The 20,342-nt window shown below is 37.1% G+C and overlaps 1 protein-coding gene across 6 annotated transcripts in view; it reads right to left on the bottom strand.

Annotated features, from left to right (window-relative positions):
* Positions 1-2,596: 2,596 nt before the first annotated feature.
* Positions 2,597-20,342, bottom strand: part of PNPLA8 (patatin like phospholipase domain containing 8) — a 40,148-nt gene continuing 22,402 nt past the window's right edge. For 5 of the 6 annotated variants that reach the window (XM_049814508.1, XM_049814504.1, XM_049814505.1 and 2 more), the window contains exons 9-10: positions 5,578-5,773; positions 2,597-3,482 (exon numbers count right to left, since the gene is read on the bottom strand). In XM_049814508.1, coding sequence (XP_049670465.1) covers positions 3,208-3,482; positions 5,578-5,773 — 471 coding nt within the window. In that variant the 3' untranslated portion in view covers positions 2,597-3,207. Of the gene's footprint in view, positions 3,483-5,577; positions 5,774-8,816; positions 8,909-20,342 lie in introns of those variants that run through there. The other variant, XM_049814509.1, reaches the window with a different exon arrangement.

Below are 20,342 nucleotides of genomic sequence, written 5' to 3'. Positions count from 1 at the left end.
TGACCTCATCAGTTTAAGAGCTATGACATTTTTACCCTCTCTAGGCACAAAAGTGAACCACTGTTTCACGAGAGGTTTACCTAGTGTTGTTCCCATCACATCTCTTTACGTGCATCTGCTCTATCTCAAATATTAATATTTACGCAACTCAGAACCACACTTGCTTTAGTACAAACCAAAGATTAAAATCAAGCTTTACAGAGATCTAGCATGAAGCCCATCCACTTCTCATGTCCTAGGTTGGGGGCTGAAGCTACACACACTGGGATTTTGCAGAAAGAAGCAACCAGCTGCAAGTACCATTTTGCAAGTATCCTTTTGAAGGCAAAACGGTACCTGCCTTCACTCCTGTCAGCTGATTAAATGCGTTTATGTAAATCAACTTGGAAAGGCCCTGTCAAGTAACACGGAAACAATGTAGATGTCTTAGCAAGTATATTCTAACTTCTTAAATATGGGATCTTAACAGTCAGCCAAACAGCTGCACTCATCAGCCTAGAATATATTTAATGTAGTCTTCTGGAAGGCAGATTAGAAAAGCCAAGGCTCTATACAGAATGACTGTTTTTTCAACAGAGCTGTAGAGGAAGTTTTCTAGGCAACTCGTAAAGAACTGGAAATAACCTGATATTTAAATAAATCTAATTTAAGATATTCTGTACTCATTCAAAAGACAGGTAGCTTTCCTAGTTTTCCTAGTTGACATTCTCTAATCAACTCCTAGTATAATGGTAAATTTATCCATAAGAAGAGTACCAAGTCCTTTGAGAACTTCTCAGTGAAGAAAAATTCTTGCATTATGGCAAACAGAATCGACATTCCACCTGCAAAGCCTAGCTCAGTATATGCACTTACCCCACTGCCTGAACATTAGTAACTCACAGGTTTTATTTGTATAAAAGTTAAATGGAAATGTTATCACTTTGTTCGCTACAGGTAAGCATTTTCTTAAATAATTATCCCCAAAAGCCTCAACTGGAAACTTATGAATTCAGAATAATGCCTTTGATAGCCTGATGAACGATGCCATGACTTTGGTCTTTGCCAGGGAAGAAGTGTATTATGTATGTTGTTATATGAGACTATCCTATATTGTCTATTTTGATTTAGGATGTTGGCAACACGGCTTAACTCTATACAAGGTGCCTTGAGCAGAAGGATGTTGACATTTCCTTTTTATATGCTTAAACTATCTCATACCAATGGGAAAGGCTTGATCTTTTGTTATTCTTTTACTCAGTTCTTAGTAATGGGAATGAAGAAGGGAAGTTGTATAAAGTACAGTTGCACCAAGATCATAAAACTTTCCTTTTTAGTATTTTTATTGCCCATTTCAAGGAACTACTTGTGGTGTTCACCTAGGTTAAAAAAAAAAGGGGGGGGGGGTGTGAACAATATACATTCACTTCTTATCTTCAAATTGCTGTAGCTTTTTAACTTTTCTTTCTCTCTGTTTCTCCTCTTGTCCCTTGCTCACATACTGAATGGCAAAGGCTTCTTTAGTCCTTATGCACCCAGAATTTGTTTGCATTGGGAGCAATTTAAAAAAACGTGAAGGCTACAGCTTATACACCGATGACACTTCCTAGCTTCATTGGCAAAAACAAGCCAGAGAACTGAGGGAGCACTAGAAAAGTATGGATATCTGAGTAAAATCACACAAGTAAAAATTAAAAATACGTCAGATGAAAAAAAGAACAGCCCAAATCAAATGTTTTCTTGCAGTCACAGAATACTATGCAGAAACTCCTAAGATAACGAAGGATCTCAGCTATCTTCCTCAAATTTCCTTTCCTAAAGGCAGCCTAATAAAATTTTCAATCTTTTAAGATGACAAGTACAGAAGGTGACCATCAAAGTAAATATTATTTTTAGCAGATAATGCAATGGCAGGTGATTGGTCCCAAAAGGCAGAGTGACAAATGCACTGTTTTTTGGTGAAACTGGACATTTTTTATCTACTGCATAAACCAGACATTTTATCTAGTAAATATTTTCATGTACTGTAGCTGTCTACCAAGAGGCAAAAACTCACCCAGAAACCTGTCAAGCAATCTTATTAATGGATACCTGCCCAGCGTGTGACAGCAGCTGTGTCTAACTCAAATTTTGGTGCAGTCATATGGTTTTGAAGAACTCACAGTTACCTTCCTGTTGTTGAAAATGTTGTTTCATTGACGTACTGTATTGTCATAGCTTAACACACCACCCTTCTGGACATATGCAGAAAGTTGCAAAGGAATGAGCAGTAAGATCATAGTGAGCTCTAAATGTTAATTTCATAACTCTAAGGTAATTTCAAGAGGATGCATATAGGAAAGTTAGAAGACAAAAGGAAAAGGAAATGCATAATATTTCATGTATCTACTGCCAATTTTCTTCTTTACTAGAGACACCTGAAGTTTGGCATCCAAAACTGATGATTCTGCAGTAAGCTGCTCGCTCACATGAACTATTTCAAGATATTATTTCTTTTATCCTGTGACAGGAATAGCAGCTCAAGTGAGATTTTGGGGCTTGGGATTATTTTCAAATAATGAATGAACCAATCTGAAGTTATCCCAATAAAAACAATAAGCAGCAAGTCCCCAAAATACCCGTTAATTCTGATAATTTAATAAGCCATTTATAGTCATCCAAACATCTTACTCAATACTGTTATGTACAAAACCCATTGAAAATAAAAAAAGAATTTAAATGTTATCTTTCAAATGTAAAAGTGCAATTAACACAGGCAAAGTTTTTGTAAGAACATTACATTTCTATTAAATTCACTGGCTACATAAAAGCCTAACAGGTCTAACTGCCTACAGTGAAGTGAATGAGGATTTTATTTTTTGTTAATTTTGAATAAGCCTGGGAGTTGACAAATAAAATTTTACTGCCACCATAATTATGGTACGTATATCCGAAAATGCATAGCACAATTGTTTTCATAATTTTCAGTTTTACTGACTTTAAGAAACTTAAGTAGAGCAACAGTAAGATCTGTAAAGTTCAAAAAATAATTAACACCATAAAACCTTGTATCAAGTAAGTGTGCACAAAACAGCCATCCTGAATTGCTTTCTCCAGAATTCTGATAGCATTCCAAAGATGTTATTTACCCCCAATAAACATTCCTCCTTTACAGGAGGAATGGATGAACGGATTGAACGGATTTTCTGGAAAAAGATTTACATTTATGTTCTTTCATGCATTACCTATTCACAATTTGGAAAGAAAGGGAAGGCCTTCATACATGTCAGCCTTTAATCTTATCCAGTCCTGAAGTCTCTGCAAAGTTGTTTTTTCTTGTGTTAATATTTTTGCAGCTTTTCTCAGTTTTAATTCATTGCGTTCTAAATAACGAATTCCATCTGTCTGCAGCTGATTGAGTTTCTCTTTACGACTTTCATCCAGAGGTATGTCTTCATTCATAAGAGGGTTAAATCTGAAGTAAGTATCTGGAGGTAACAGTGCATCCAGCATGGTGTGAACTTCTGTATCGAAAACAAATGAAGGAAATGGTCATATTTACATGAGTGAAACAGTCCTCCACTCCTGAACAAGTGCTCTGGAGAGATGCAGTAAGTGTAAATATGTACTGCTTGGCTGAGTAAACGTTTTTCCACCATTGCCTTATCAAAACCCCTTTCTCATTAGAAGGTTTGCAAATGGCCCTGTAGCTCTGTTTACTCTGGAAAAGCTTCATCTTTTATTCTAAGACAACTTCACTGGTATGACAATTAAGAAGGCTTTGCAGCTATCCAGATTTTTAATTACATGTCCATTCCACTCCTTTACAAGTGAGAGTGCATTCTGAAGAGCAGGAATGTAACTTACGTATTCCCATCCAGGACACCCATGATTTGTTACACTCAGTACAATCGGAAGTAGGTATTATGAAAATGACAGCTATATATTCTTCTCTAATCTCAAAGACTGCAGTAAAAAATATGAAGGTTTAAAGCTTTCTTTTGTTTGCAACTGATTAATTTTTTATATATTCCTACAGATTTTGGGTTTGAATTTAACATTCATTTAATTTAAAATGTTCAAGTTAAATTATAACGGTTCAGTTAACTAGTACAATAGTAAACTGGCTATGTAATGTATTTGTATGTTCCTCTCTTCCTTTTTTCCTCTCTTTTATAACCTATTTTCTCTCTCCTTTTAGATCTTTCTCCTCTTTGTTGGCTCCCTTAAAATTCCATTTCCATGACTTCCTTCATCTTTCATTCTCTTTTATTTCCATCTTCTTTGCATTCTTACCACGCTCCTCCATTCTTTTAAACATCTACTGTTACATAAAAACTTTAAAGTGAAAAAAGTATCATGGGCAAGACTAGAGCAAAAGATGCTTGTTAACCTGAAATCTTCCCTGCTCGGTCCTTCCTCCTGTAAATTACTCAGCTCTATCTCTGTTCTTGTCTCACCACATTCAGTCTTTCTTGCCCGGTTTAATAATCTCCCCTTCTTCCTTCATAATATAACTTCCCATTTGCTCAGATCTACTCTCCTCTCTTTCCATTTGGTCTCCACAATGAACTTTTCTTTCCTCCTCTTCCCCATCAAATTTCTTGCCTGATTTTCAGCTGCAATGAAACTTCCTTCCCTTGTGGACAGCACGCGTGTCCTTCCCACAATTCTCACTGCCTTTCCACAACTGTGCAAAACCCAAAGGTGGCCCAAAATCTAGATTTTTTTCTTACTAATGACAGTCAGTTGACGGAGATCGTGCAGTAAGGGATCTAGACCATAAGAGTATTTCTTGTTCCCTAGCTTTTTACAGTATCAGTTTCCTTTAGCAGGAGGGAGGGACAGCATCTGCATATCAATATTTCCTGTTTATAAAAACAAAACAGATGTAAACTGCTAGTGATAGAGTTCCAGTGTAGTCCCATCCTAGGAACAGGATTTATTTTGGAAAACACATGCTTGGCTCCTCCTGACAGCAATGGAAGTCATGACCATTGGCAGACACAGTCTAGTCCCTGGAAAAGCACATGTGGAAAAGCACGTATAGAAAAGAACAGAACTAAAATACGTTTTCTTAAGCCGTTGAAAATAAATCAATGTTCTATAGTGACTATTAAGCATTTCTGTTTATGGGAAAACCAACCCAAATATAAGAAAATATGATTTTTTTCTACTGAAATGAATTCCTGAGTATGGCTTTATCCTGAAGCACAAGTGAAAACATACCACTTTGTATAAAGCTTGTTGCGATTATTGTCATTCTGATAATTTTAAGGTATCTTTTATCTTTAGTATACCTACGTCATCAACCTCATATTAACAGTTTTGAACTCAAAGAGCTTAGCAACAACATAGTGAAGATGAAGATTCACAGACATAATGCTAAGAAACGTGTTTATATTATCATGTCCAGAAAACCTGCAATATTGGTACTAAAACACCAACTATACATGATGAGTTACAAAGAGACATGTTTGAAGTAGTTTCAGTGGGGTGGGCAGAGAGGAGAAAGGGAAAGACAAAAGGTTGCAGACTGCTCTCCAAATTAGAACTGTAATTATAAGAAACGTAAAACCTGAAAACAGTCACAATACAAATGTGTCTTGAGACACCAACCTTCTGTATCAGTTGCACTGCTGATAACGTTTGTGAGTTTGGCTTTCAAACTAGTGTATGTGACATTGGTCTTTCCCTCGCTTTCATATCGACCAGTGCCCAGCGATACCAGACACTGCAATGGAACATTTGGCCAAAGACACTTGCACTCATGAACTGCCAGTGCAGAAGGATTATTTAGAAGCAGACCTCCATCCTGTAAATTAAAAATAAATACAAATGTTAGTACTATACATAAGACACGGTCATAAAAGAAACTGCAACTATAAACTAAACTAGCACAGCACTAATACATAAAATCAATTAAAGCAAACAAGCATTCATTTCCATCTTTTGTGCAACTCTTCTGTTTGTGCTATGCAGCAGCCACACAGCTAGGCTTCCTGGGCTTAGGTAAGACAGATATGCATATTGATAATTTCTTAAACCATCAAAAAGTCTGCATCTTGAAAAGCTTATTACTGGTATTACAAGGATCTATTCTGTAATAAAATCCAAATCACTACTTGCAGATTCAAGGAAAAAAAAAAAAAAAATCACAAGAGCTAAGCTTGGCTAAAGCTACTTTATAAACCCAATCATTACACAGGATGCCACAGCCTGGATTTAAGACTTGGAAAACCACAGAATCATTTAGGTTGGAAGGGACCTATTGAGCTCATCTGGTCCAACCCCCCTCCTCAAGCAGGGTCAGCTACAGTAGGTTGCCCAAGGCCACATCCAGTTAGGTTTTGAGGTATCTCCACAAATGGAGACTCCAAAACCTCCCTGGGCAACCTGTTCCAGTGTTTAACCGCTCTCATAGTGAAAGATTTTCTTATGTTCAGATGGAATTTCATGTGTTTTCATTTGTGCCATCATCTCTTGTCCTGTCAGTGGGCATGACAGGGAAGAGTACGGCTCCCTCATCTTCATTCCCTCCCATACTTTATCCATACACATTGATAAGATCCCCCTGAGCCTTCTCTTCTCCAGGCTGAACAGTCCCAGCTCTCTCAATCTCTCCTTATACAAGAGATGCTCCAGTCTCTTAATCACCTTTGTGGCTCTGCACTGGACTCGCTCCAGTACGCTCATGTGTCTCTTGTACTGGGGAATGGGACGTAGCACTCCAGATGTGGCCTCAGCAGTGCCAAAAGGATCATCTCCCTTGACTTGTGGGCAACGCTGTTCTTATGCAGCCCAAGATGCTGTTGGCCTTTTATGCCACAAGGGTGCATTGCTGGCTCATGTTCAGCTTGTTGTCCACCAGGACCCCAAGGTCCCTGTCTGCCAAGCTGCTTTACAACCAGTCAGTCCCCAGTGTGGGTTGGTGCATGGGGTTATTCCTCCCCAGATGCAGGACTCTGCCTTTCCCCTTGTTGAACGCCATGAGAATTCTCCAGCCTGTTGAGGTCCCTCTGAGCAGTGGCCCAACCATCCTGTGTACCAGCCCTTCCTCCCAGGTTTGTATTATCTGCGAACCTCCTGCAGGTGCACTCTGTCCCATCATCCAGGTCATTAATGAAGATGTTGAATAGCACTGGGCCCAGTATTCACCCCTGGGGTACGCTTCTAGTGACTTGCTTCCAACTGGACTTTGTGACACTGATCCCAACCCTCTGGACCTGGTCATTCAGCTAGTTTGCAATCCGTCTCACTGTCTACTTATCTAACCCACGCTCTGTCAGCTTGTCTATGAAGTTATGGCACATAAGCGTCAAAGGCTTTACTACAGTAAAAGCATAGTTATTACTACAAACAACATCCACTGCTTTCCACTTGTCCACCAAGCTAGTCACCTCATTGCAGAAGGCCACCAGGTTGGTCAATCAAGAGTTCCCCTTTATAAATCCATGCTGACCACTCATGATCACCTTCTTGTCCTTTATGACTTTGGAAATCCTTTCCATGAAGATTTCTTCCATCACCTCTTGAGGGACTGGGTTAAGGCCAGACAGCCTGTAGTTCCCCAGAGCTTTCTTCTTGCCCTTCCTGAAGATAGGAATGATATTTGCTCTCCCAAGCACCTTGATCATTTAAAGATAATCAAGAGTCCCCTTGCAATGGCATCAGCCAGCTCCATCAGCACTCACAGGTGCAAGCCATCAGACCCTATTGATTTATGTATGTCCAGTCTGCTTAACTGTTCCCTAACCTGATTCTCCTCCACCAAGTCTAAGTCCCCCTTGTACCAGACTTTCCCAGCTTCAGGGGCCTGGGATTCCCAAAAGCCATTTTTACTGGTAAAGACTGAGACAAAGGCAGCATTAAGCATCTTGGCCTTTTCCATGTCATTTTTCACCAGCTCCCCTGCCCCATTCAGTAGCAGGCCCGTGTTTTCCCTTGTCATCTTTTTGCTGTTTATGTACTTGTAGAATCTTTTGTTGCTGCCCTTCACATCCCTCTCCAGATTCAACTCCAGGCCGACTTTTGGTTTCCTAACCCCATCTCTGCAAGACTGGACAGGAGCTCTGTATTCATCCTGGGTCACCTGCCCCTGCTTCCACCTTTTGTACACTTCCTTTTTATGTCCGAGTTCTGTTAGGACTTCCTTGCTCATCCACGCCTGCCACTTTTGCCTGATATCCTACTTGTTGGGAAGGTCCTTTCTTGAGGTTGGAGATAGTGATCACTGAGGATCAGCCAGCTCTTCTGGACCCCTCTTCTTTTCAAGGCCATAGCCCATGGGATTCTTCCAAGCAGAGCTCTGAAGAGGATAAAGTCTGCTCTCCTGAAATCCAGGGCTGTAGTCCTGCTTTTTTCCCTGCTCCCTTCTCTTAGGATCTTGAACTCCATCATCTCATGGTCACCGTAGCCAAGGCTTTCTTTAACTTTCATGTCCCTGACCAGTTCTTTATTATTTGTAAGCATCAGGTCCAGCAAAGCACCTTTCCATCAGCTGTGCCAGGAAGTTGTCATCAATGCACTTGAGAAATCTAGGTTGCTTGAACTTTTCTGTATTATCCTTTCATCAGGTATCAGGATGATTCAAGTTCCCCCCTGAGGACCAGTTCCTGGGAACGTGATGCTCCTTTAAGTTGTCTGAAGATCAGAATTCAGCCCAAGACCAAGAGGAACAAAGGCTACTCTTCTAAGTCTGGAAGTGAGGAGAGACATTCTGCTAGCAACATGTCAAAAGCATAGGTGATGAGGGTGGGATAAAATACTTTACAACTAACAAGAATTAGTTTGACTGACAATAAGTCTGAGAAGTATTCAGGCAAGGAGATTTTGATCCAGCAGATCTCAAAAAGTATGTTCAGCACTTCTTGGAAGTAAGATGATCTTCACTCCAACTAAGATTACTCTGGACTTGGAATGCAATAGGACTTTCCACACTGGGAATGCCCTAAAAAAAGGCAGTTATAAAGGCAAAACTTAAGCTGAAAACATTATCAATAACAGAGGTGAAGATCTTTATAGCCATTCAAAATCTATACAAAGAAAACATGTAAAATAAACAGAATATTGACTACAATAAACATTATGCAAAAGCTCCCTATATCCTAATGCTCCCTGAACTCCCTATGTCCCATACCTGATCACCACATTACAAGAACAACAAAAAAGCAACTCTACTCGGGAATAGCTCAGAATAAAAAAGGTTTTGGAGTTGATAAACATTTTAAAGAAACTTCTTTTAACTACAGCTGTGCTAGATAAATAACTAAAAACAGGATTACTGAGCTGAGGTTTTTTTGAGTGGGTTTTTTTTTTAATTAAGCTTTCATTTCAACCTACAAAAAGCTCTTTGAACTCCTTTTGGATACTGTCCGTTTTGCTCAAAACACTTAAAATGAATGGCCTCTTCAGGCCTATTATCCTTTGCTTATGTCTAAATTAGCTTCTACACAGAAAACTAAATACAAGGATGTTTTTGTTCTTGATATAATTCCCCATGAATCTTAATCTAAAATCTTAATAGTTATCTTTGTGGTGCTTGCTTCTTTCTTTAAATCCTAGATTAAAAACATGCTTACCAAATAATTTCCACTGATCTTGTCAATATAATTTAATTAAACATGATTGCTTCACCATAGGAAAATTAGTGTTACCAAAAGTTAGGGGGTATATAATAGTAGAATACTACAGTATTTTTGTAATATTGCAAATAAAAGATCAAAGGAAGGTAAAGTACACATACCTACACATACCAAATATGTATTGTGATGATAAGTAACAGCTTTGTGCAATGATTTCCATATTTAAATATTCTCCAATTTAGGTTTATTGAAATGACTGTAAATATCTACTCCTAGTAATTTTCAGTGTAGACACCTTTAACAGAACTTCTAGTATTTATATAGACACATGTAATTTTGGGAAAGTTAGGACTCAGTAAGGCAGGCAACTGATTTTTTTTTTCTTCCCCTCCATGGTTGATAATGACCACATCCTGATCAATATTGTGCTCCAAATCAGCTTACTCTGTTAAACAACGATGTTCATCATATTGCTCTTTTGCTTACAATGATCAACTACTGAAGCAGTAAATAATGTTAGTTAAATGGGACTATTAAGGACGCAATGAAGGAAACACTGTAATAATTTATTTAATTCTGCAGCTCCAGAAGCCTTAGAGCTACTTATGTCAAAGACTGAAATTCTTGTGGAAAAATATTTCACAAGTTTTAAAATTAGTTGGAATGATTTCACATGTATGTGAATTTTAAGAAAACTGTAAACAACAAAGATTTTTCCAGTTCTAAGATTAAAAAATAGAAACGAACCTTCCGGATTCTGAATAATTCCTCTATCTTCATAAAACTGGACAAAAAGTCCTTCCCGAGAAATATATTAAACTAGCAATACAGAAATACGAAAGCTAGATCTAAATTTTTTAAAAAGTAATTTTAAGACATGATGACATATCCTTCTTCATGCTTGTCCTTGAGACACTGGAATAGAATTCCAAGTGATCAACTCTGCAGTTTTGTACATAAGTTATACTGAGATCACAAGAATCTTCACCAATCCTTGCTCTGAATTCCTATGTATTTAGTCTGTCAATTTGTTTTGGAGAACAGCTAAATTTGGTATCTTACTTTTTTTTTCTTGGTGACTAAACACAATAGCTTCCTCTACCATCTTAGTTTCTATGTGATTTCTTCCCACTTTCAAGTTTCATGCAGTTAAACAACTGGAAGTAGACAAGGCCAATTTAGCTGATCTATCAGTACAGAGGTGCCTGTGGGCCAAAATGCGAATGCTTGTTTGTCTCTATTTTCAGGAGGAAGTAATTCATTTAATGAGTCCACTCAATTTCAAATGTTTCTTGGTACAATCTCTTGTCTTTGATCCACCTATATCTCAGTCTTAAATTTAAATTTTTCAGTTAGTATGATGGTAGAATTAGGATATTCCCAGCATACTTCCACAGGAGTGAAGAATGACAAACCAAGAACAGTGATCCAGAAGCAAAAAGTTTAACCCAAACAATTAAATTTATTGACTCAGGCCATGGACTGAAAAACATTCATGGCTGGGGAACAAACAAAAGCAAATACTAGTAAAATACTTTTTAGAAATACAGCAAAGTGGATAGTTGTGATGTGCTATTGGGAAAAATACAAGAATCGCTGAAAAGATTAGGGAAACTAGGTATACCAGTGACAAGCTGCACTACATGCTCTAGGGAGTTACATGTGTCTGACTTTCCATGAATAAAATTGTATTTAGACAATAATGCATTTTAGAATGATTCTAAGTATAGCGATCAGCAAATGCAAACATTAGCAAGATGTGCAAAATGCAGTGACGCAATGCAACCTTCAAAGTGTATGAATACTGTTGCATTCTTTCTGCCCATTATCTATTTTATGGAATATATTTTCAGAACATAATTTATAATTGAAAAGCACCCGTTTCATGGACCCATACTAGCATAGCACGACTCTGATCTAAAGCCTTCTTATAAACACAATAATACAAATAAAAAAGGATCTTTATACCACATATACTGGTGTAAAAATCTTGTTGATAAAAAGTGATATTTTAAATTATACAATAAGCTTCAGATGCAATTCGAATTCTACAAAGCAATGCTGACGTTATGCACAGCCCTAAACCTTTTCATTTCCTAATAAATTTACCAGTTCCTTTTTGACAGACTAGAATGTCTTCAAATGCCCCTCCTTTCATCTATATTATTAGATATATTGCTATGATATGGTATGTCTGTGTACACACAGAAAAAGAGATATAATATGAAGAGTATACTAAAACTAGTAGATTATCAACATACACTTGGGCTAAAAGCAAAACCAGCAGGTCAAGTGAAATGATTATCCCCTTTTATTCAGTACTCATGTGGTCAAACTGGGAATACTGTCTACAGCTCCGGACACCCCGTTACAAGGCACTGAAAAACTGGAATACATAAAGAACCACTAAGATGGTTTGGGGGCTGAAGCACATAGCGTATGAGAAGAGATGCAGGGAACTGGGTTTGCTTAACCTGGAAAAAGAGAAAGCCAAGGAGGAATCTAATCAGTCTTCCACTACCTAAAGGGGAGAAGACACAGCCCAGACTCTTTCAAAAAGTGCAGAGTAAGAGCCAGAGAAGCTGTGGAATCTCCATCCTTGGAGATTTTCAAAACTTAACTGAGCAAGGCCTTCCTTGAGCAACCTGACCTAACTTTGAGATTTATCCTGCTTTGAACAGGAGGCTGGACCAGATGACTCCCTGAGGCCCTGTCCTTCTCCAATTCTCCTAAGGTTCTACTCTATTTAAAGAAATAGTATATGAATCATAGCTGCACATTATTTTAGATGTAAAATGAAATTACATTTTAAAAGCCATTCTTAGTAGAAACTGAACCTTGTCAGTCCAGTCTAAGTCTTGTGGAAAACGCAAACATGCATGCAACTCATACCTTGGAATCTGTAACTGAAAGGGTAACTTACAGGAACTCTTCGAATGACTAAACTGCTGACCGATGACCACAAAAATGTGCAGTTGTCCTGAGTTTCCACTCAGGACTCAGTGTTGGGCAAACAGCCAGAGCAGACCCCTCATTCTCTCTTGTTATCCCATTCTTGAGATTGTCTGGCCTTCCCTACATTTCACCATCTCTTCTCATTTAGCTAGTTCTCAATCCAACTGCAAACTCTCTTTTTCACTTCCCAAACATACATGAGTCAACCCTTCCCTTTTGCGTTCTTCTGTGCTGCTACGGTCAGTGCACTGGCAAGTACTAGATGTTTCTTCATCTGCTGAACTTTGCAAAACCACTCCACACTTGAGTCAACTTAATTTGCTGGCAGTACGCCAAACACAAAGTGCCATAGTAGGAATGCTAACGCAAGTTAAGTGCTGAAAAAGAGAGTATAACCTTCCTAATGTCATTATGGAGGTGAACAGTTGGGAAGAAGGCTTTTTAAAAATTTCTAATAAAAATAATGGAAGTAATCAAATTAATCTTAAAATGGAGCTTAATACATATAAAACCAAGCTTTTAGTGATAGCAAAGCAATGAGCTCAGGGACTAGGCCATTACTTTCAGTCTTTTGCCAAAGGCTGCCCAAGTGGGGAATATTTAATTGTTATGTTTTGTTTAATATTTTATCAGCTAATTCCCAAGTGATCTCAATTCTTTTTTCATACAGATTTCTTCCAAAAGATTCCCCATGCCACTGTAAGTGTGTTTTTAGGGTTTGCTGATTGTTAGCCAGAAGTCTAAAGCCGGAGCTAATATTTTCGATAAGTTTTTTGATAGTTGCAAAATAGGCAGGGGAGGGTCCTTCACTATTTGACTACCAGATCATACATCATTTAAAGCAGGAAAAATGCACCTTTTGTACACATATGCTCCAACAAAAACCCTCTGGTGAAGATACCTATGAGCTAAACTTTGTGGAGAAAATAATCTAGCAGTGGATAAAGGATATATAACTTTAGAAAACCAAGTCCGATATGTGGAAGCCAAGTTTGTTGGTTCCATAGTAACCACTTCACCTCACTGCCTATGCGGACATGCTTTGCATTTTAGTTCACTTTTACAGACTTGCTCTGTTGTTTACTTTCATTGTCCTTGTGAAAAAGTGGAGACAGAATTAGTACAAAGCTATCACAGGCTAGGACAAGACAGGCTAAGATTCTGAAGGGACTTCTGAAAAGTATGTTTTAAATTCTATGTTTAAAGTCAACATAAATATAACAAATATGCAGATTAAAGACAAGGCTTATTGCTTCAAATGAGGAGTTTGAAGAGCTGCTGCACTGTAACAAGGCTACTTCTTAGAAAAATTAAAATAACTACTCTAAAAAATTTACTCTAGTTTGCATAAGTAAAATGGGTACGCCTTGTTAAATCATTCTGTAAAATCAGCTCAATACGTTTATATAAGCAAATGTCCTCAGAGTAGAAGACAGGAATGAGAAACAGGAAAGTTCTTTTACTATCTGTAAGATCTATTCATACAGATAACTTCAAGATTCACATCCCGACCTAGTCCTCCCATTCCTCTGGGCACCCAGGGCTGTTATGAGAATGTCAGTATATTCACATATAAGGCTTAAGGCTTGTTTAGTCAAGCATCACTGGGCTACCAAATTACAGTTTTTAATATATGCTTTGTGCAAAAGGAATCTATAAATTCAGATTTAACTGTACAATAAACTAGCATCTATACTGTTCAGCACAAATATACTCTTCTCAATACAAAGGTTACATGATTATCCTGTTCTGTTAAATATATTAAAAAAATGTTTGAAATATACATTAATCATGGCTCTCCTCTTGCAAGTGATCAGTCTGGTCACAGTACTACTGAGGATGAAACTGCTGAAGAGGAGCTCCTGGCAAGTACAGGAACTCTGTATGTCCCTGCACAAACTATTTGGACCCCATAAAATATATAATGTTTTATAAACATGAAACAGTACAGAAGTAGAATTGTCTCCTCTTTATCTTGGTGACAAGCAATGGATGGTGGTGTCAATATTTCTAACAAATCTCTGTCTAAAATGTACAGCGCACTAGAACAAATTGGTTTAGCTTCATTCTAATGGTGGGTCTGATCCGCTTTGCTGCATGAGAGATGAGTGAGAAAGGATTTTTTAATAAATTAGATAATTGTCTATAAAGCAACAATGACCTACAGTTATCTCTTTATACAAATATTTCATGCAATTTATTTAGAAAGATTCACCCTTGCTTCATAATCATGCTAATAGGAATGCTATTGGGTCAACTACATACAAATTATAATGTATTCCGCACTATACTGATTCCCAACAGAGTCCTTAATTGGTGACAGATATTAATGCAATCCTCCTATACACAATTTCTAACAATGTCAGAATGAACCAATTCCGTTACTTAAGGAGAGGCAGAGATGCTCCTTTCAATTCCTGAAATAAATATCTTGTGCTCATTACTGTTTAAGGCTATCTCAAAATCTTCAGACACCAAAAAAACCAAACACTCTAGAACTGTGACAAGTACTGCTCAAGTGTGCACTGAAAAAGGGGTTCCCCTTGAACTGGTTAATGGCAAAATTCTTCAGAAAATGTTTGTACAGAAAATGAAAATTAAATGCATTTGTATTTATATTACTGAATGACACTAATATTAAAAGTTTCCATTACTGCTGTCTTTGACACTTTAAAAAACCCAGAAGGTACATTAGCTACATTTGTACTTCCACTGCACCAGCTGCAAAAAGAGAACACTTTATACTAGGATCACATTAAATAAAGTAAAAAAAAAAAAAAAATCTAATCAAGTTTGAAGGTTTACTGAAAAGCCTGCTTTTCAGTACAACTGTTTTCCCATACAGTATTTTTTTTTTCCTAACACCACCGTAACACACTATTTGCATACACACAAATGTCACGCTTCTGAGAGCTATCAACATTGTTTCTACTATAAGCTAAACAATAATATATTTTACATTATTTTACCCTACATTAGCCATGTTTGCTCCTGACATTTCTTTAGAATGAATGGTTGGCTGAGGTAGACTGCTAGGTGATTATCTTAAATTATTAACTTATCCCAGTGAGTCATTAATTCACAGAAAATGACGAGCTACTCTGAAGACATTACTGAATTCATGGGTTTATGTCAGATATGGAAAATGTACTCTTACACTGTACTGATGATTTGCTAAATATTAGCAGACATCATAAAAGAAAGAATTATTTGGCAATAAAATATATTGTCAATTATTTCATTAAAAGCATAAGCTGTGCAGCACAGTTTTAATTAAATGAATTCTGCAATGAACAGCAGGACACATCCTCAAAATAGTCTGTATATTAACTGTGGTTCCTAAATGATTAATTACCTGTAATATTACAAGTGAGGATCAGTGTGTAACCTAAGAAAAAAACCTAGCCTGTGGTTGAATCTACATGGGCCCCAAACACAAGCCTGAACTCAGGTTCTCCATATGATATCTGTGAAGCACAGGCAAGGTTCAAGAGTACAGTTAAAAACCCAACCCATAGTTCTAATAAAATCCTTCTGCACTCAGATCATGCTAGGGTGCTCAGGTCTAAAATACTGTCAGAAAGGACAAATCTTCAACTTAAGAAGTATATAAAAACTCTATGTGCTATGACAGGGTGGATCAGACTAAGGAGAAAGCTCTAGTAGTTACACAAAAGAATCATATTAATGTAAAACCTCCACAAGTGAGCAAGAAATCCCAGATCCAGAGATATCCTAATCCTTGTGAAAGCTTACTGTGTCAGATTTTCAAAATTCTTTAAATTTCATTTCCCAAGCTAACAATAGAAATATTAAGACTCAATACATTTTTATATCAATAATCTGATTAATTTTATTGATATTAGTTTTGCTACCTAATTGGTCTATACATTTAGCTGCCAGTTTATTAAGTAATAGTAAAACGTCAGGAAATTCAAAATGCTTTGAGAAAAATATGGAAGAGTATGAACACTAGTAGTAATCCGTAGGGAATCCAGGTGATTCGTATTATTGGATGTATCACTGATAAATGCTACTCAAAACCTGCTGGTCATTCATCTGCTTAAAACTGCACAATAATCAGAATGTTGTAAGCTAACTCTGCAGACAATTTCTAAAACTAAATCTATTACAGACTCCACAAATTTCTTTTCATCTTTCATATTGTAATTTCAAATTGAAATTGGATTTCCTATAAAACCCCTTTATTTATAAAACTATGCAAGCTACTTAAAAGAATAAAATTGTATTAAGGAATTAGATTTCATTTCATTGCAACTGAAACAAAGCAGGTCCGCAACTAAAGGATTTGATCTTAAAATGGACAAAATTTAAGAAATAACGTGAACTAATTATTGGAGATAATTGACATGAAGGGTTCAGGATTTGGATATGAACTACCTAATACTTGTATCCGCAGTGGGGGGTGGGGAAAGGGGGAGAAAGAACTGAAGGAAAAAGCTCTGCATTTTCACGAGTCCTCTAAATTAAGAAATACATGCCTAGATGATAAAATACAAGCTGAGTTTATCAAAGGCAGATAGAAATTGAAACAGAAATTTTTAGATGAAGAAAATATGGATTTATAAAGCACCTTACATACCAGACCACTGGAAGCAACGAAAGAGACTACACTGGAGAAAGAACCAGCTAATCAGATGGGACAGAAGTCTGTACTGAACAGGGAACTCTCCGGCTGGGACTGTTTTCCATCAGAGCTACTCAACAGTTGGTTTGAGGCTCATCCTCATTATTTTCTCAAAAGCACGCTATCATGTTAATGAAATCCGTTACTGTAAAGTTAGAGGCTTTGCAAATACAAAGGCCTTACTGTAAATAACCCTAAGGAAACCCAAAGGAGACGACAGATAGCCGAGCAAAGTGCTCACAAACACAAAGCTATGCTCTTCAGAACTAAGTTGCAATCAGACCCACTATGAGAAAGATCCAAGTAGAGCATTATCACAGAATGATTTAAAGCACCTATACATGAAGTAGCTGTTGAAAAGGCAACTGTAAATCTAAGCTGTAGCTTCCTCTGCAAAAGGAAATACATGACACCGTTAAGCCATCACGTAGAATACAGTGTTCCAGCCTGATCAAATTAACTCCTCTGAATTTTGCTTCTAATTTAGAAATGCTAATTTTGAATCTGGTGTATCATTCAACTTTGCACAGTATATCTTGGGTCATGCCAAAACACACTGAATAGTCCAGTTTCAAGAAAGATTACTCCAACTGCAGCAGGTGCAATGAAGAACCATTAGGATGCTCAAGAGAACACAGAGTCTATTTTGCAAGATTGAGACAGACTGGCATATTGAGACTAACAAAATAAAAAAGGATATGAGTTCTTTCTATATACACGTCTGAAGGGTAAATACTACAAGAAGAAAAGTTAAACAAACTAGAAAACAGTACCTGGCACAGGGAGTTTATATCCATTAGCTAGGAATAGACTTCAGAGTGAAAATGAGAAATTTTCTGGCCATGAGAAAAATGAAAAAATGCCTTCTTGACATAACCTTCTGCAAGGGTAGCAACAGCAAAGACAGCTTTACATGTTTACGAACTACAGTCTATGATGCATTTGGCAACTACGACAGAGGACTGAATTTGACCTGAGGGAAACTGTTTTGTTCTATACTCCCCCCCCCCCCCTCCTTTTTTTCCCCTAAGAAAATACCAGCCAAAATAATTCTAAATTCTGTAGCCAAAAATCTAAAATATATCTGCTACTTACTAAAAACAGCAGTGTAAATATATCCCCAAGTAAAAGAAACATTGCAAGGTAAAAAAATCTTTGAAGAGACTGCCAACTGATTTGAGATTTGCAAAATTAACACTATAGATTAATCCTTGTATTGGAAGAGAATCTCAGTACAGGAAATAGGGCTTCGACATTGTGCCCTATTTGACTAAGGGGACCGCACTAGGTGTTGAACTGACTTTACGCACGTTTTGTATACAAGGCGAAGATTATTCTTATCACAGTATTAAGACCTGTATCTATGATGAGAAGAGGGCAGTTTCGTAAACTACAATACAGAAAGCAAATCAGAGGCTGGATAGTAGCTGACAAAGCCTGAAGTGATTGTTCCTATGAAACACCAGACCACTGTATATCTCAAACAAACTTTCCTTAAGGGAAGAGGTAGAAAGTATATCCGTAGTCCCACTGCATTCTTAGGCTTTTATTTGCAATGAATATCACAAGGCTATTTCACATGGAAATATGACCCCATTCAAGTCAGTATTAGACAGATATACAACCTGGGAAAATAAAAATTACAAGCTGTCAAGAATTGACAGTAAATTCTTCTTTTTGATCTAGGAAATGGTGGCTGGTAACATCAGAACTTGAGAGCAGCAACCTAGATTGTCTGTACAGAGATTACTAAATTGACTCAGTTCTTAATTTTTCATATACCAGCCTCCTCTGGGTTTTACAATATTTGTTTTATAGCAAATATTAGTGGTAAAGAGTGTCCCTAAAGATATATGGACTCAGAATCCTAAGCAAAAAAAATAGTTAAATGTAATACAGCTCATTTGAGAGTGAGGTTTGTTTTGGGGTTTTTTTTAATAAGCACTCTGAAAACTACATTAGCAAAGCATCACTATGAATCATTGGAGATAAAAAAATATAATGTTTCCAAGTTAAATGCCTAAACAAAATATACTCTCAATTTAGTTTCACTAAACAAATCTTCCAATAACATGTCACTTAGCAAGTCCCTGCACAGAAACTTGCAAAGAGTCTGCTCTGCAAAATACCACAGCAATTTCATGAAGGCTGGTAAACTGCATCATGCACATCCACCTTAAGAGCTGCTAACCAAACCTCTAGAATCCATAAGAGAAAAAGAAATGCACATATCCACGTAGCTAACACATTCCAGTAAATTCCCTCTTCCTTAAACAGTAGGCAACATTGCCTTGAAGGCTGTAGGAAAATGTGTATGGCAACAAGTAGACAGAGAAACAAAGAAATATTTGTTTCTATCATTGTGAGAACAAGATACACCTATTAAACCACAGTCTGTATAAGCTCTGGTGCATACTGATCACCGTGGCATATCCTAAGAATGAAAAGAACTTCAATGTGACCTATATTCTATGTCTTCTTAGAGCCTGGGAAGCACCCTTGAATCTAATTTTAAAAGCTACCATGTAAAACCAATTAGGGTAGGATCCACTAAGCAAATCACTTTTGAAGGCCTCTCCTGTAACAAGCTACAAAGATGAAACGGCTTTACAGATTTACTGCCTAATAAAAGGAAGGGAAAAGTTTGAAAAATATGAAGAAACTGTGTAATATCTTTTTTTAATGAAGGTGACGCTTGAAATTCTAGTTACATCATATTATTGTACTATATATATTTTATTTCTAGGTTGTATTCTCACCACACATCCTGTTACGCCTGCATTATTAAAACGCCACTAACAGATTAGCTGCCAATTTAACCACTTTACTACCTGATCTTGCTCAAAGAAAATATGATTACTTGAACGCTACTATAAGTTAACACCAGCATTTTAATAAATGGAATTGTAATGCAGCAATGGAATAATGGGGAGCTGTCAAGAAAAACATGATCAAGTCCTTTGTATTAAATTGAGTATATTTTGCTTTGAGAAAAATCTGTGGCTTTGTTAAACTCACCATCACCACCCACCCACCCACAATCCCTACTGCCCTTTTAATTAATTCTGCAGGACAAATTTAGGTTTTACTGTAAAACCTAGCAAATGAAGTGTGCATAATGATTTTGTTAAATCTTAAATTACTCTTTCAATTAATTGGTAATTTAGCATACTGTACCGTCTACTGAAGTGACATTA

This window comes from Accipiter gentilis, chromosome 11 (assembly GCF_929443795.1).
Source record: "Accipiter gentilis chromosome 11, bAccGen1.1, whole genome shotgun sequence".
In the NCBI taxonomy this organism is placed as follows: Eukaryota; Metazoa; Chordata; class Aves; order Accipitriformes; family Accipitridae; genus Astur; species Astur gentilis.
Note: the sequence above shows the minus strand (reverse complement) of the source record. Positions and strands in the feature narration are given on the sequence as shown.